The sequence below is a fragment of the Lipotes vexillifer genome, unplaced genomic scaffold, assembly GCF_000442215.2.
Source record: "Lipotes vexillifer unplaced genomic scaffold, Lipotes_vexillifer_v1.1 scaffold2094, whole genome shotgun sequence".
NCBI classification, from domain to species: Eukaryota; Metazoa; Chordata; class Mammalia; order Artiodactyla; family Lipotidae; genus Lipotes; species Lipotes vexillifer.
This window is the reverse complement of record NW_006790887.1, coordinates 52,960-68,548: the sequence shown is the minus strand read 5'-3', so window position 1 is coordinate 68,548 and position 15,589 is coordinate 52,960. Positions and strand designations below refer to the sequence as shown.

Genomic DNA, 15,589 nt, shown 5'->3' with positions numbered 1-15,589 from the left:
TTTGGGCTGTACATAAAGTTTTGTAATCCCTTTTTTTTTTTTTTTTTTTGCGGTACGCGGGCCTCTCACTGCTGTGGCTTCTCCCGTTGAGGAGCACAGGCTCCAGACGCGCAGGCTCAGTGGCCGTGGCTCACGGGCCCAGCCGCTCCACGGCATGTGGGATCCTTCCGGACCGGGGCACGAACCCGTGTCCCCTGCATCGGCAGGCGGACTCTCAACCACTGCGCCACCAGGGAAGCCCTTGTAGTACCTCTTGAAGGCAGATTATGTTGAGTTAAAGGTGTATATGATAAACCCCAAACAACCCTAGAGTAGCTCAGAGGAGATAGTAAGCAAACAAAAGAAATAGAATGGAGTCATAACAATAGTTAATCCAAAGGGTCACAGAAAAAGAAGGCAAAGAGAAGACACAACAATGGGGCAAGTGGAAGACAAAGAGCAGATTGATATACTGAAGCCTGATCATATCAATAAACATCAGTGGTCTAAACATTCCAGTTAAAAGGCAGAGATTATCAGATTGAATAAAAAAGAAAGCCAAGTATATGCTCCCTATAAGAAACTCACTTTAAATGTAAACACACACATAGGTTAACAGCAATAGGAGCAAAAAGATTTACTCTACTAATTCTAATGAAAAGGAAGATGGTATAGGTATATTATTACCAGAAAAGGGTAAGGAATGTTATCAGGCATAAAGAAGATCATTTCATAATGATGAAGGGTTCATTCATCAAAAGAACATAGTAATAAACGTTACCTATTATCTATCTATCTACCTAAAAAATACCAATTTATTAAATACCTATTAAATACATGAAGCAAAAACTTACAGAAATGAAGGGATTAATAGTCAAAATCACAATTCAGACATATCACTATCCCCTTTTCAGTAATTGATAGAACAAGTAGCCAGGAAAAATTTAAGGATTTTTAACACTTAACTAACTTGGCCTAATTTGTATTTATGGAACACTCAGCCCAACAATAGTGAAATACACATTCTTTTCAAGTACTCTGGGAACATTTACCAAGAAAACCATATTCTGTGCCATGAAACAAGTCTCAGTATTTTAAGTCATATAAGATATGCTCTCTAACAACAGTGAAGTTAAATGGCAAATCAGTGACAGCAGCATATCTAGAAAATCCCTCAAGTATTTGGTATCTAAATAACATACTTCACAATAACTCTTAGGCCAGAGAAGAAATCAAAAGGGAAATTTGAAAGTACTTTGAACTCAATGAAAATGAAAATAAAACATTCCAAAATTTATAGCACAAAGATACCTGTTGTAGAAAAGAAAAAAAGATCTTAAATTAATTCCTACAGCTTCCACCATAAGAAACAAGAAAAGAGAGAGCAAATGAATCCCAAAGAGGATGGGAAATAAAAAAAGATGAGAGGAGAAAGGAACAAAGTAAAAAACAGAAAATGTAGAGAAAACCAATGAGAGGATCAATAATATTGATAAGGCTTTAGCCAGATTGATCAGAAAAAAAAAGATACCAGTTATCAATATCAGGAATGAGAGATGTGATATCACTACAGATTCTACAGCTGTTAAAAGCATATAGTGCATATTATGAACACCTTTATGCCAATAAATTCAAGAACTTAGAGAAATGGAAAAATTCCTTGAAAGGCAAAAACTACTGAAACCCTCTCAGACATTGTGGAAATGTTGCAAACATTCTCACAAAACTCTAGGCTAAGAAGACTTCATTTTCAGTCCTCCCAAATATTTAAGGAAGAAATAATGCCAATTCTACACAGACTTTTTAAGAAAATTGAAAATGAGGGAATACTTCCTAAGTCTGAGGCCAGCATTACCCTGATACCAAAACCAGACATACATGAAAACTATTGAAGAATATCCCTCATGAATATAGATGCATAAATTTTAAACAAAATTTTAGCAAATCAAATATAACAATAAATAAAAAGGGTAATACATCATGACTTTTGACAAAATCAATGAATTTAATTTACCATATGCACATACTAAAAAAAAATTCATATGGTCATCATAATATACACAGAAAAAGCATATGACAAAATTCAATGTCCATTCCTGATAAAATCTCTCAGCAAATTAGGCATGAAAGGGAGTTCCCTCATCTTAATAAAGAGCATCTATAAAAACCCTACAGGTAACATCATACTTAATAGTGAAAAGCTGAATGCTTTTTATCCTGAGATCCCCTCTTACCACTTCTATTCAACATGGTTCTGGTGATTTTTAAAGAATAAAGGACATTGAGATTGGAAAGGAAAAAGTAAAACTGTCTCTGTTAACAGATTATATGACTATATAGAAATTCTGATGGAATCTATTATAGGAAAGCTATTAGAACTAATAAGTGAATTTTGCAAGGTTGCAAAGATACAAGATCAATATATAAAACTCCATTGCATTTCTGTATGCTAGCAATGGATAACTGGAAATTGATATAAAAACCAGTGCCGTTTATATACGGTAGAATCAGAAATATGAAATGCTTAGGGATGTGCGAGACCTGTATACTGTAAACTAGGAAACACTGCTGAGGAAAATTAAAGCATACTGTAATAAATGGAGAGAAGTGCCATGTTCATAGATTAGAAGACAGTCCTGTAAAGATGTTAGTTCTTCCCAAATTGATCTATAGATTCAACACAATCTTAGTCAAAATACCAGGATGAGTTTTTTGTAGAAATTGAAAAGCTGATCTAAGATTTTAGATGGGAATTCAAACGACTTGTATTAGCCAAAACAACTTTGAAAGAGAACAAAATTGGAGGACTGACTACCCAACTCAAAGATTATTTTAAGGCCAGAGTAATTGATACCGTGCTGTATGCATTAGCAGGAAGATAGATAGAGCAACTCAACAGAATAGAGAGTCCAGGAATATATCCAAACATATTGTAAATTTGTTTTTAACAAAGGTGCAAAGGCTATTTGGCGGAAAAGGCTATTTTCAACAAATGGTACTGGAGCAATTGGATAATCGTAGGTAGAAAATGAACTTAAATCCATATCTGGCTCCATATACAGAAAGTAATTTGAAAGAATCGTAGATCTAAATGTAAGTCCTAAAACTGTAACACTTGTAAAAAGGAAATGTAGGAGAAAGTCTTTGACACTGGGCTAGATCATAATTTCTTGGGTAAGATAGCTAAAGCATGATCTGTAAAGAAAACATTGATAGCTTGGACTTCGTCAACATTAAGAAATTTTGTTCTTTGAAAGATACTGTTAAGAGGATGAAAAAACAATTCACGAAGTAGGAGAAAATATCTGTAAATCATATGCCTGATAAAAGACTTGTATTCAGAGTATATAAAGTATACTCAGTAAGTAAACAGACAACCCAGTGAAACAATGGGCAACAGATTTGAAGAGACATTTTAGCAAAGAAGGTGTAAATGGATGGCAGATAAGTTCACGAGAAGATGGTCACGTATTCATTTATTGGGGAAATGCAAATTAAAGCAGTAATGAGATACCGCTGTACACCTATTGGAATGGCTGAAACTGAAAAGACTGCCTGTACCATTGTTTGTCAAAATGTGGATGAGATTTGAATTCTGCTGGTAGGAATGTGAAATTATACACCCACTTTGGAAAATATTTTGGCAGTTTCTTAAAATGTTAAACGTACACCTACTATATGACCCAGACATTGCATGCCCACATATTTACCCCAAAGACATGAAAGCCTGTGTCCATACGAAGACTCATATGTGAGTGTTGATAACAACTTTAGTTGTGAGAGCCACAACCCAGATAGCAGTTTGCCTATGGATGAATGCAGTGTAGTAACTGGATTCAATCTGATACAAAGGGATAGACTACTGATACTGCCCCAGTGTTGAAAAATCTCAGAAGGATTGTGCTAGGTGACAGAAGCCAGACAAAAACAGGAGTACATACTACACCTACCATTTATAGAAAATTTTAGAAAATACAGTCTTTTATAAAGTATAGAATCTGGCTGATGGAGAATGGGGTGGGATAGGGAGTGGCAAGAGACACTGGTTATAAAATGGTGTGAGGAAACTTGGGGGGAATGAATATATTATGTTGGTTATGGTGACATAACTGCCACATTTTATGAAATTGTACAATTTGTGTGTAGTTTATATCAATTACATAACTCAACAAATTTTTTAGAAACTAATATTTTTACTTTTTATATATGTCGTGATTTTCTGCAAAGTGAACATGGGTTCTCAGAAAGTATGGTACTTTGGTACAGGGGCTAATTAGCACTGTGTGTTGGTAGCCTCTGGAGGTGTTACTGTTATTAAAAGCAAAAAGTCATTAAGTGCTTGTTTTGTGACAGGCGTGATGATGGTTGTTCATGTATTATTTCACTGAATTCTCAGCACCACCTACAGACATGATCCTCAGCCTCATTGTATAGATGAAGAACCTGTGGCTTAGAAGTGTTGTCACATGGAAGTGCAGATGGGGCTCGAACCCAGGTCTGTGTGAAAGCCCCATGTGTGCATTTGGCCACCATCCTGTGTGTTCTTCCTGGTTATTAACACGATACAACAATTGGCTGTAATTATAACCTGTTTGAATGAAGAAAAGGGTTAAGATGTTTAGCGTCTTTTTTTTAGAGACTGAAAAGTGGAAAAGTATTTTAGAACATTTTTTATTTTTATTTTTATTTTTTTTGCGGTACGTGGGCCTCTCACTGTTGTGGCCTCTCCCGTTACGGAGCACAGGCTCCGGACGCGCAGGCTCAGCGGCCATGGCTCACGGGCCCAGCCGCTCCGTGGCATGTGGGATCTTCCCGCACCGGGGCATGAACCCGTGTCCCCTGCATCGGCAGGCGGACTCTCAACCGCTGCGCCAGCCGGGAAGCCCTGCATTCATTCTTTTTGTTTGTATTCCATGCTGTTCCAAAAAGGATTTAGGGTAGTTATGAAACACATATGTTAATTTGTAACTAAGGCAATTGAGAACTAGTTTCCTTGGTTCCCTGAGAGCTCAGTGTGTAGTCTCCATGTGTCTGGAAAGGAAGCTCTGTGAGGGCAGGTTTGTGCTCTGTTGTTACTACATCTCCAGTGCATGGAACAGTGCCTTGTAAATAAGGGTGTTGAAAGAACATGAGTTGCCTGTTTTCAGAAGCATTGGATCATAATTGTATGTAGTACATTGAATTTATATTTAGCATAATTTTTATATTTGATTCTTGATTTTGTAAATTTTAATGAAGATTGTAGCCAACAGTTTTAAAGTTAAGTGTTTTACCTATAAAAAGTGAGATGTTGGTCCAAATATTATCCCAGTGACATACCTAAAGTTCTGTATTTTTAAAAATCTAGTCTTATTATCACCTAAGTTGCTTTTTATTGTGATTTTATGATTGCAGAATGTGCCAGAAAGGAAAAAGGGGATGTGAGCTTGCTTGCCCCTCTTACATTTTCTATACCACTTGGAGTTGCTTTACTAAAACTTCTACGATGCAGTGGTTTTTAAAAATCCCAGGAATTAGTGCAGCTACTTGCAGGCTCTGCAGCCGTGGCACGTTTTATATAAGCAGCCTCTGTCATTTTGGGGGATTGCTGTGAAGAGTAAATGAGTTTGTATAATATCTGTAAATCACTTAGAATAGTGCTTGGCACATAAGGGCTCAATAAATGCTAATTATTACATTTCGGGTTTTTATGAGGCTTAAATTAAACAAGATTATTCATGTAAAATGTTTAGTAGAGTATCTGGCATTTATTAAGTGCTCGATAAATGCTACTGGCTCTAATTTAAATATTCAGGTGCCAATATGTCTGAAGAGGCTGTGTCTTTGGATCTCTGCGTATGTCATATGTTTAGTGAATTTATTTTAGAACATGAGGAAAAATTATTAGTTTCTGTATTGGCTTTTCCCAATAGGTACAAGTTACAAAGTTATAAAAATTTTATAGAAATATGTAATTATTTTTCTGATTTCTAAGTTTAGGTCATTTGTTAGGCCTCTCTATTCAAGTTTATGTTTATTTTTACTATTAAAAAGTACAGAGCTTTGACTGATATTACAATTTAGCACAGTAATTGTCTTTGACAAGATTGTCATGTGTAAACTCATCTTTCTTGTCTTGTTACCCTTCTCACAGGTTTGTGGAACCTTGCTTCTCTCTTTTCCAACCTTTGTCTATTTGTGTTGATGCCCTTTGCCTTTTTCTTTCTGGAATCAGAAGGTTTTGCTGGCCTGAAAAGGGTAAGTGAATCATGTTTGAGAATTAAATTTCTTTTTTTTTTTTTTTTTTTGCGGTACGCGGGCTGCGGGCCTCTCACTGCTGTGGCCTCTCCCGTTGCGGAGCACAGGCTCCGGACGCTCAGGCTCAGTGGCCGTGGCTCACGGGCCCAGCTGCTTCGCAGCATGTGGGATCTTCCTGGACTGGGGCACGAACCCGTGTCCCCTGCATCGGCAGGCGGACTCTCAACCATTGCGCCACCAGGGAAGCCCTAGAATTAAATTTCTTAAATGAAGAAGTAAATATCATTCATGTTGAACTAGAAAAAATAGGCTTAAACAACCATTTTATTGGAATGTAAGAGGTTTAATTAATAATAATGTCTTGTTAATATTAATAATATTTTTACAATAGTGGTAACAATGTTACATATTGAGTTATTTTACATGTCTACAGGGAGGAAGTCATCTTTTGACCTTTGAATGATTTTATACTATGTGCAAAGTTGGTGGAGTGTTCTTTTGTAGAATGAATAAACCTGATACAATAGCTATTATTCCTTTCTTATTCCCAGGATCCTGTGACTTACTGATATTAGGTGAATGTGGGAGCGTGAGAAGTGGGCAAAACAGAACAGTCTGCATGAGCATCTTAAACAGTTAATCCAGACCTTGTCAATGGTAGTAACTCCCTCTGTCCTTGAATAGAGCATTTTAAAAGTGAAGGGAACAGCATTTCCATTTATAGCTTGTGGAGCTGTTTGCTATAAAAGCTTGGAATATAATGCGAAGATTTCAGTAGTTAGTACTTTTGGGATGACTTTTAAACCTGACAAAATGAGTTCTAGTGTTACAGTTTATAGACACATTGTACCTTTCTAATTTTTAGTTATGGTTATTCATATTCATATTGTGATAGATGGTTGGTTTCATATTTAGTGAATGTACTGAGATCAGAATGGATGGTTGGGTATGGCGGTCAAACGTACATTGAGAAAACTTGCTTTTTTTTTTTTTTTTTTTTTTTAAGAAGATGTTGGGGTTAGGAGTTTATTAGTTAATTAATTTATTTTTGCTGTGTTGGATCTTCGTTTCTGTGTGAGGGCTTTCTCTAGTTGTGGCAAGCAGGGGCCACTCTTCATCGCGGTGCGCGGGCCTCTCACTACCGCGGCCTCTCTTGTTGCGGAGCACAGGCTCCAGATGCGCAGGCTCCGTAGTTGTGGCTCACGGGCCTAGTTGCTCCGCAGCATGTGGGATCCTCCCAGACCAGGGCTCGAACCCGTGTCCCCTGCATTAGCAGGCAGATTCTCAACCACTGTGCCACCAGGGAAGCCCCGAGAAAACTGGCTTTTATCTATTAGGTTTGTTTTTTATAATGACATATGTTAATTATTTAAGTCATCCATGTAATGGGAAAGACTTGCATAGTTTCAGTTTAAAAAACTCTTTGTTGATAATTTCTTGAAGAATGATAGGAAGTTTTGCTGCTGAAAGGGACTTAGTTCAAACCCTCCTTTTATAAGGAGGAAATGGAGATCCAAAGATAATGTTATTAAATTGTCTAAGAGCCACATATGTACCACTGCAAAACTAGGACTAAAACCCAGGGCTTGCTTCTAACCTCCCCAGAGTGTGCACATTCTTTACCGGTCAACACTGTGGAGAGCCAGTTAGAGCCAGCCAGGCAGGTGACAGGCCGGGCACCGACGAGGGAGGAGAAGGGACCACAGCGCGGGCAGAGGAAGGGGCAAGGCAGGCTTTGCGTGGGGACGCCAGGCAGTAGGAGAACAAGGGGGGTGTGGCCTGGACGCCCAGACAGAGCTCAGGAGAGTGGAAGGTAAAGCATGGCGTCAGAGCGGGGTCGGAAAGGAAGAGCACGGAGAAGAAGCAGGGTCATCAGAGACGCTCGAGAAAGCAATTTCTGTGGAATTTTGGAGGCTTTTGGCAGATAGTCACACATTTGACAGAGTTTTACTAGGCACTTACTAAGTTATAATTACTGTGCTGTTAAAGGAGCTTGCTGGGTACAGAAGTGAAAAGACAGGTTCTTGCCTTCAAGGGATTAAGAGAGGATGACCTCAGAGATGAAAACAAGTAGCATGTGGTGGATGAACTTTTATACAGTGAGCGGCTGTGAGGGGAGGTCTTGATTTGCCTGGAGAATTGGGGAAGCTTCAGGGAGGGGTTAGCCTGCACTTGAGCTGAGACTTGCAGGTGAGCATTCGAGGCTTGAGCAAAGGCCTGAATTCTGCCTGAATTGAGGGAGTGGCTGGCTGGTGCTTAGCTGTAGAATGGAGAATGGCGAGAGACCTCTTGTCAGGATCAGATCCTGGAGGCTTGAGTCCTCTGCCACATTGTTTGGGTTTTATGCTGTAGACAACAGGGAGTTGGCAGAAGATTTTTGAAAAGAAATTTTGCATCTACTGTTTTATTTAAGCATATTTAGAGATAAATACTCGTCAGAATTTCAACATATGTCACTAGGGAAAGGAGTACATGCACCACACAATGCGAGACACAGTTTGGTAGAGATGTCACCATACTGAATCAGTCATGCACCTGGCTCTGTTAAACAGAGCGTTTCAACATATGTCACTAAAGTTGCCATGTTGATGTTTGCTTTAAACATGCACGGTGCTCCCCTCTCCCTAGTTCTGTCTCATGTGTTATCTTATCAGGTACAAAAGCAACTGGTAAAGCTCAGTGTTAAATATATTTTCATGTTTGGTATTAAAGGTGTGCTACCTAGTTTATGCTTTTCATAAAAATCTAGTTATTAGTTAAATTATTTTAAAAAGCAGTGTGCAATATGGACAAACCCCTTTGTCTCCAAATTATTTCCCTCCCTTCCTGTGAACTAACCAACTAGAAAAGGGACTTGGCAGAATCTGTTGGAGCACAGTTAGCTCCATCTCTAGAATTAAAAACAACGGACACAAGAACCCAGTGTTCTCCTGTTCCCCCTTGTAGACTAGGGTCAAAGGGGAGAATCAGCTTGAGGAGGGGTATAAGAAGGTAAGTAAAAATATTTTGCACTTACAATTGTACGGCACTTCTTCCTCTAAACTGTTTACTTCTGGTCTCTTTATACATGATTAGAAGAATGCCTTTTCTAAGCACATCTCTGACTGTGTCAGCCTCCTCAAGGTCACCAGCTACATTTCATGGTCTCAAAGGGGACTGATGTGTTGAGTGATTGTAGGGTGCAGTCGACATGACCAATCCAGTTAATTCCCAAACACGGCAAAGGATTTTTAAAAAATATATTTATTTATTTTTGCCGGGTCTTAGTTGCGGCATGTGGGATCTAGTTCCCTGACCAGGGATCGAACCCAGGCCCCCTGCCCATTGGGAGTGCAGAGTCTTACCAGGGAAGTCCCCACAGTGAAGAATTTAAAAAGAGGGGCAGAAGGCAGAGCTCAGGATGGTTACTGTTTCTTAGAATCTGGTAGCTTGGGGATGAATGGGAGTTGCAGAAACCAAATTAAAGTGTTTTGTCTTTAATGCTGTTAAAGGAAGGAGGGAGATGGGGTTGTGGCTTGGAGGAGAAGAGGTGGAATAATTCTATTAGTATATTGCTGAGGGAGGGGCCAATGGAAGAGAGACTGCAGGTACTAAGGTGAGAAAATTTGTCTTCAGTGTCAGACTGCCTGGGCTAGTTACATCATCTAAACCTCAGGTTTTCTTTCTGTAAAATGGGTATAGTAATGATAGTTACCTTACTGTTTCATTTGGAGGATTAAATGAGAGGTGATTATTCATGTAAAGCATTTAGCCCAGGATTTAGCTCAGTAAATGTTAGGTATTATTGTCACTATCCTAGAGCTTCATGCATTTGACTGATAAGTATTCTAGGAAACATCAGCGTTATATGGATAGATCATTAGAAAGCAAGTAAATAGAGTCAGCTCTTAATTATTCATGTATTATTATCTTAGGCGGTCTTAAGATTCCAAATTATTTTTCCCATTTTGAAATGGCATGTACTAAAGCAGAATCAAAACTGCCTAAAGAGAAGGTGCATCTACAGGGAACTATATTTAATATCCTGGGATAAACCATGATGGAAAAGAATATGAAACAGAATATGTATGTATAACTGAGTCACTTTGCTGTACAGCAGAAATGAACACAACATTGTAAATCAAGTATACTTCAATAAAATTAAAAAAAAGAGACAGAGAAGGTGCTTGTAGACCCTATTAGAAATGTTTAGAGAGCTTTAAAATCAGGGTAATCATGGCATGTTATTTTACAATATTCACCTTTTTCAGTTACATGGAATTTGCAAGGGTTATTATTAGCATTGTATATTTAAGTCTAAATGTGTTAGGTATGTGTTTGAGCCTTGCAGTATTATGCCTTTCTGTTATATAAGATCTGGTATTTACTTGCACAGGTTCCGAACAGTGTTTGGTGAGATCTGTAGCGCTTTCCACAGGGCTATAGGTTGTATCGCAGTTAGGAACTCTGCTGCTCTGATGAAGGGGGTTGGTCGCTGACATCTTTGACACAGCTGGCTGACAAACATGTATATATTTGTGTGTATCCCTTTAAAACCTTTTGCTCATTGGTTACATTTGACATATCTACTTCCAAGGCAACATTGAGGAGAGCTTAGAAAACACTTCTAATTGGTAGATTTCAGCACAATAATTTGAGTAAGGACAAACTTGTAATATGGTTAAGTTAAATTTCCTTTTTTTTCCTTTGGCCACTTCCTGGTGTTGTTTTACTATGTTGAAGTCTGGTGGAGCCCCTAAATGGCATATGGTCCCACCAAACTCCCATTGATTGCCCTGGGCAATCGATTTTAAAGCAGCCCCTTGCATATTGTGCCGAGATGTGGAAATTGGCCACTGGCCATGGCGGATGCAGAGCTTGAATTGAAAATCAAATTAAGCAGAATTCTCTACTTAGTTTTTAATTAAACCGCTATGTTAATTCAAACGGGACATTTTAGGCCTGTGGGGTTGACCATGTCCTTTTAAGGGCCTTGAATCGCCTTTCTTCTCTCTCCTTACCATGGCGTATGTTTCTTTTTTATTGGGACCATCTCCTAGCTATTCCCATTCTTTACAATTCTCAAGGGTAGGAGAATGTAAGTGGTCTTGATAAAGCAAGGTATTTTCTTTTTCTTTCTTTCTGTTTTTTTGTTTTTGGTAAGAAGGTACCTTTTATCTTGGAATTCTGTTAGCAGTTAAATTTTTATTTAATCTAGATTATTTATATTATAGGCTGTCACCCGTATATATTGTAGCAAGCATTACATATGTTCATGTGTGTTTGAAGCTGACCCCAAGCTTACATCTTACGTTTCAACTCTGGTGAAGAGGTTGCATCTGGTGGGTTTTGTTTTTGTTTTGTGGTAGACATGTTTTCTCCACAGTTTTTATCTCGGTTGCTTAGTCATACACCAGAGTATGAGAGTCTTGGGGCTGACAGCGCTCCTGTTCTGTTACACTCAGGTCAGCTGTGTGAGTCTCTCTCCCCACTCTGCCTCAGAGGGACCTCTACATTATTTGCGGTGATGCCAGAAGGTGTTTTTCGATTGCGTAATGAACCAGTCTAACCTCTGGCTAGGGTTTAAATGGGAGTTAGAAATGTGTTTGTTTCATACTGTATCTTAACATCTTACTTTGAATTAAAATGTCATAAGAAAAAAAAATGTCATGAGGAAAAAATTCAGCAACTTAATGAAAGTAAATAAAACCCTTCAATGACAGATTATTTCATGAACCAAAGATGTTTCTGGGAGCAACTTTATATTGTGCCTCACATTAATGCCTATCTTTGGTTTGAAGTCATGGTATAACATTTAACATAAGTGACAGCAACATCCTGACCAATTACCTAAGCCATCCAGACACCCCCAGATGTCCAGAACATAGCACACGGTCTGTAGGATTAAGAGGTTAACTCCTAGAACTTCAAACGAAGTGCTTGATAATAAAAGCAAAAAGTACAAAATCTGAGGTGACTTCCTTTCTTAATTAATTAGACTGGCCAGGTGGAAGCCAAGAGCTGGGTGCGGTGCTTGGAAGGCCTATAAAGCTGAGCACCGTGACAGCACAATAGAGGGGGAACAGACATCGTTCTAATATGTTTCTATCCTGTGTCACAGTTTGAAATTGTCCTGGTTTATGTCCCTTTTGGCAAACTTACATAAAAGTGACCTTGTACTGTATTTTATGACCAGATGACTTTTTCCCCCCAGTGGCTAATTTGTATCAGGCCTCCATCTTAAAGAGACACAGAAATGAGTAGGAAGTCCAGCTCCGTCTCAGTGAACTTTCATTGCATTCTTTCATTATTTTTGCTCGTTTTTGCCACTGATCATCCATAAATTGTTGGAAATGAGTGATTAAGGAAGTGCTGCTTAGTGTTAGTGGCACATGCGCATATTTGCATGGTTTTTTGTGGGTGAGAGGAAATCACATACAAAAAGGGAAACTCCTGCTGGGAACCTTTCAAGGAAATTTACCTTGGGTCTCGTTTTGATCTCGGTGTTTATTACAGAAAATGGAGTCATATCTCACTAACTATTGTTATGTGTTAATTTGATTTTCCAACACCTTCAAGAAAAAAATATCAGTAGTTTATTAACAGAATTCCTGTACCCTCTTCCAATTGTGAGGACTAATTTCTTCCATAGAAACAATATAGATAAGAATTATTATTTTCAAAACATTTGATTCTAGTAGTGTTGTTACATGCAAGGTTCCTGTTGGAATTGTGACTCTACTGTAAAAGGCGTGGTTATAATAATGTAAACTGAGCACTTTCAGACATTGAAGCTTGATGTATAGGATGTCAGAGAAAGACAGAGAAAATTATTATTTTGAAGAAAAGGGTACATTTATTCCATTTAAAAATTATTTGAGTTCATAAGGATTTTGAGTTAAAAATCATTTAGTTAATGAAATGACGTTAATTTTATCACTCTTCTCAGTACAGCTGCATGTTGGAGGCGACTAAATTATAACTTCAGTAACAGTGTCAGTTATTGGTAAATAGCACATTGCTCAGTTCCTGCATACTTGGTGATGGTATGATACTCTCTCTCCATTTATCAGAAAAGGAGAGGTTTATACTGTAAGGCTAGATTGTCTCTTTATTTGTGTAAAGAGTTTTGTATAGTGGCAAAACTATAAGCTCTGGCTTTCTGAAGACCTGGACTTAAATCCTGACTCTTCTTTTACCGACCTGGAAGTCCAGGCACGGTTCTTAGTGTCTCCATCTGGAAAATGGGCTGCAGTCCTTACCTCGGCCTCAGGTTACTTCACCAAATCTGTTTGTAAAGCACCAAGACACAGTAGAATTGGCAGTTATTATTAGGGACTTAAATATACCAACTGTGAGCAAGGTGATAATGAAATCAGGAAGATTTGTGTGGTATAACTTTATGTGGTAGCAAAACGATGTAAGAAATTAGAGTGGCGTCAACATAACTTTGTTTATTTACTTTTTGAAATATAAATGGTTTTATCTTGTAACAGTATAGGTTGTAAAAAGAAGGTATTTAATAGGTAGCTGAATATCAAACTTTTTTTTATATGATGATTAAATTACCAACTAATGTCTCATAATTTGTTAAATGAGAAGTTTTGGTAGGGAGGAAATATAAAATCACCAGGTTCATGTTTTAAAGTAATTATACTTTTAATTAAACTGGCTCTAATACTTGAATATTCATAAAACAATTTCATAGGAATAGCCATTGTTATCAATTAGAGTCTCCTTTCTAAAACTTTTTTTGGGGGAGTTGAAAACTACCTACCCTTGGTTGGAATGAACTTTATTTGAAAGTAAAATTAAATGTCAGGTTTAATGCTGACTAGAGAGCTTCTTACACAAGTATGATACATACCCACAGACCTGTAGGACGAGAGCTCACCCAAGAGGCTAGAATTTGGATTGTTAAAATCTATTTATTTGGCATTTAAACTCATATTTATTTGTCTGTAAAATCATTTATTCAGCATGTCACAGTGTTAATCTTCTGATCTCTATGAAATGTATGCCAATATATAGCTGGAACTTGATATATTACTTTACAACCCATTTATTTGGCCCGTTTGTACCAGAAATAAAAGTTGTGTATTTAGACACATCAAAGGCAATAGGATTGTTTGATAGTTTTGACATTAGGTAATATTTTAGGTTGCAGTATATTATGTACTTTTCTTTAAACTTAAGTCATTAATAGTTATACTACTTAAAAATTTATTGGTTTGCACACTTTGTGTTAAGGAAAGGAAATTCTCATCTAGAAAGACAAGTTCTTACTGTTCTAGAGTGATTGACTTTTAAATCAATTGAACTGTTAAAATAATACATAAAATGTATGTTCTTTTAGTTATTAAAAATAAGGTGAGCAGGCAAAAACAAAAAATATGGACACCTGAACAGTAGAAAAAGAATTAAATATAGTGAAATGGTCAATTTAAAGGAAACATTTCCTATTATCTTTCTTGGAACACAAAGAAATTTTAAGTTGTTTTATAGTGCTGGATTTAAATACTTTTATACTTTCATATTTTATTTGGGATTACTTGATATTGTTTCTCTTTACACATTAATTAATGAGTATTAAGTTTTATAAGCAGTCTGTTTTTAAACAGACTTGTGAAGGGCTTAAAAATTTTTTTAAATCCTTTTTGAAATATCAGAAAAACTTATCTGATCTCTTAATGATTTTTGCTTCCTTTTTTTTAATTTCTTTATTGGAGTATAATTGCTTTACAATGGTGTATTAGTTTCTGCTGTATAACATAGTGAATCAGCTATACATATACATATATCCCCATATCTCCTCCCTCTTGCGTCTCCCTCCCACCCTCCCTATCCCACCCCTCTAGGTGCTTCCTTCTTAAATGCCTAGAATTAAACGATATTTCTGATTTTTTTTAGAAGATATTTAATGAAGTACCTTACGTTGTGATAAGAGCTTATTGCATTATGTAACAAATATACTTTAAGTATTCTGAATGAGATTTCTCTTCTCTTTCTGTTATTACCTTAGTTCAGGCTTCATCATTTCTTGGATTATTTAAACCACTGTCCATCTGTGTTTTCTGCTTCCAGTTTCATTCCCACACAAAGTAACCTCCACACTGCCTTCTAGCACTGTTTTCTACATAATGCTATATCTGTAACTCACCTCCATAAAATCTCCAAGGACCAAAACCAAACAGGCACAACAAAACTTAAATGGTAACTGAGTAAGTGATGCCCTAGTTAGGGCAGGGAGGTAGTTACAAGGTGGTACAGTACCATGGATGCATTCAGGCTAGGAGTTGGAACTGAAGCTCCACTGAAAGCCCTCAGCCAAAGGGCAGACTTGCTAAACACACACACACACACACACACACACACACACACACACACACACACA

The 15,589-nt window shown here is 37.5% G+C and overlaps 1 protein-coding gene across 1 annotated transcript in view; it reads left to right on the top strand.

Annotated features, from left to right (window-relative positions):
• The window catches only part of LMBR1 (limb development membrane protein 1), a gene marked incomplete at its 3' end in the record, with an annotated part of 151,899 nt that overhangs the window by 87,560 nt on the left and 48,750 nt on the right, over nt 1–15,589 (top strand). Inside the window, exon 5 of the mRNA XM_007463988.1 lies at nt 6,113–6,216. Coding sequence (XP_007464050.1) covers nt 6,113–6,216 — 104 coding nt within the window. The remainder of the gene's footprint in view (nt 1–6,112; nt 6,217–15,589) is intronic.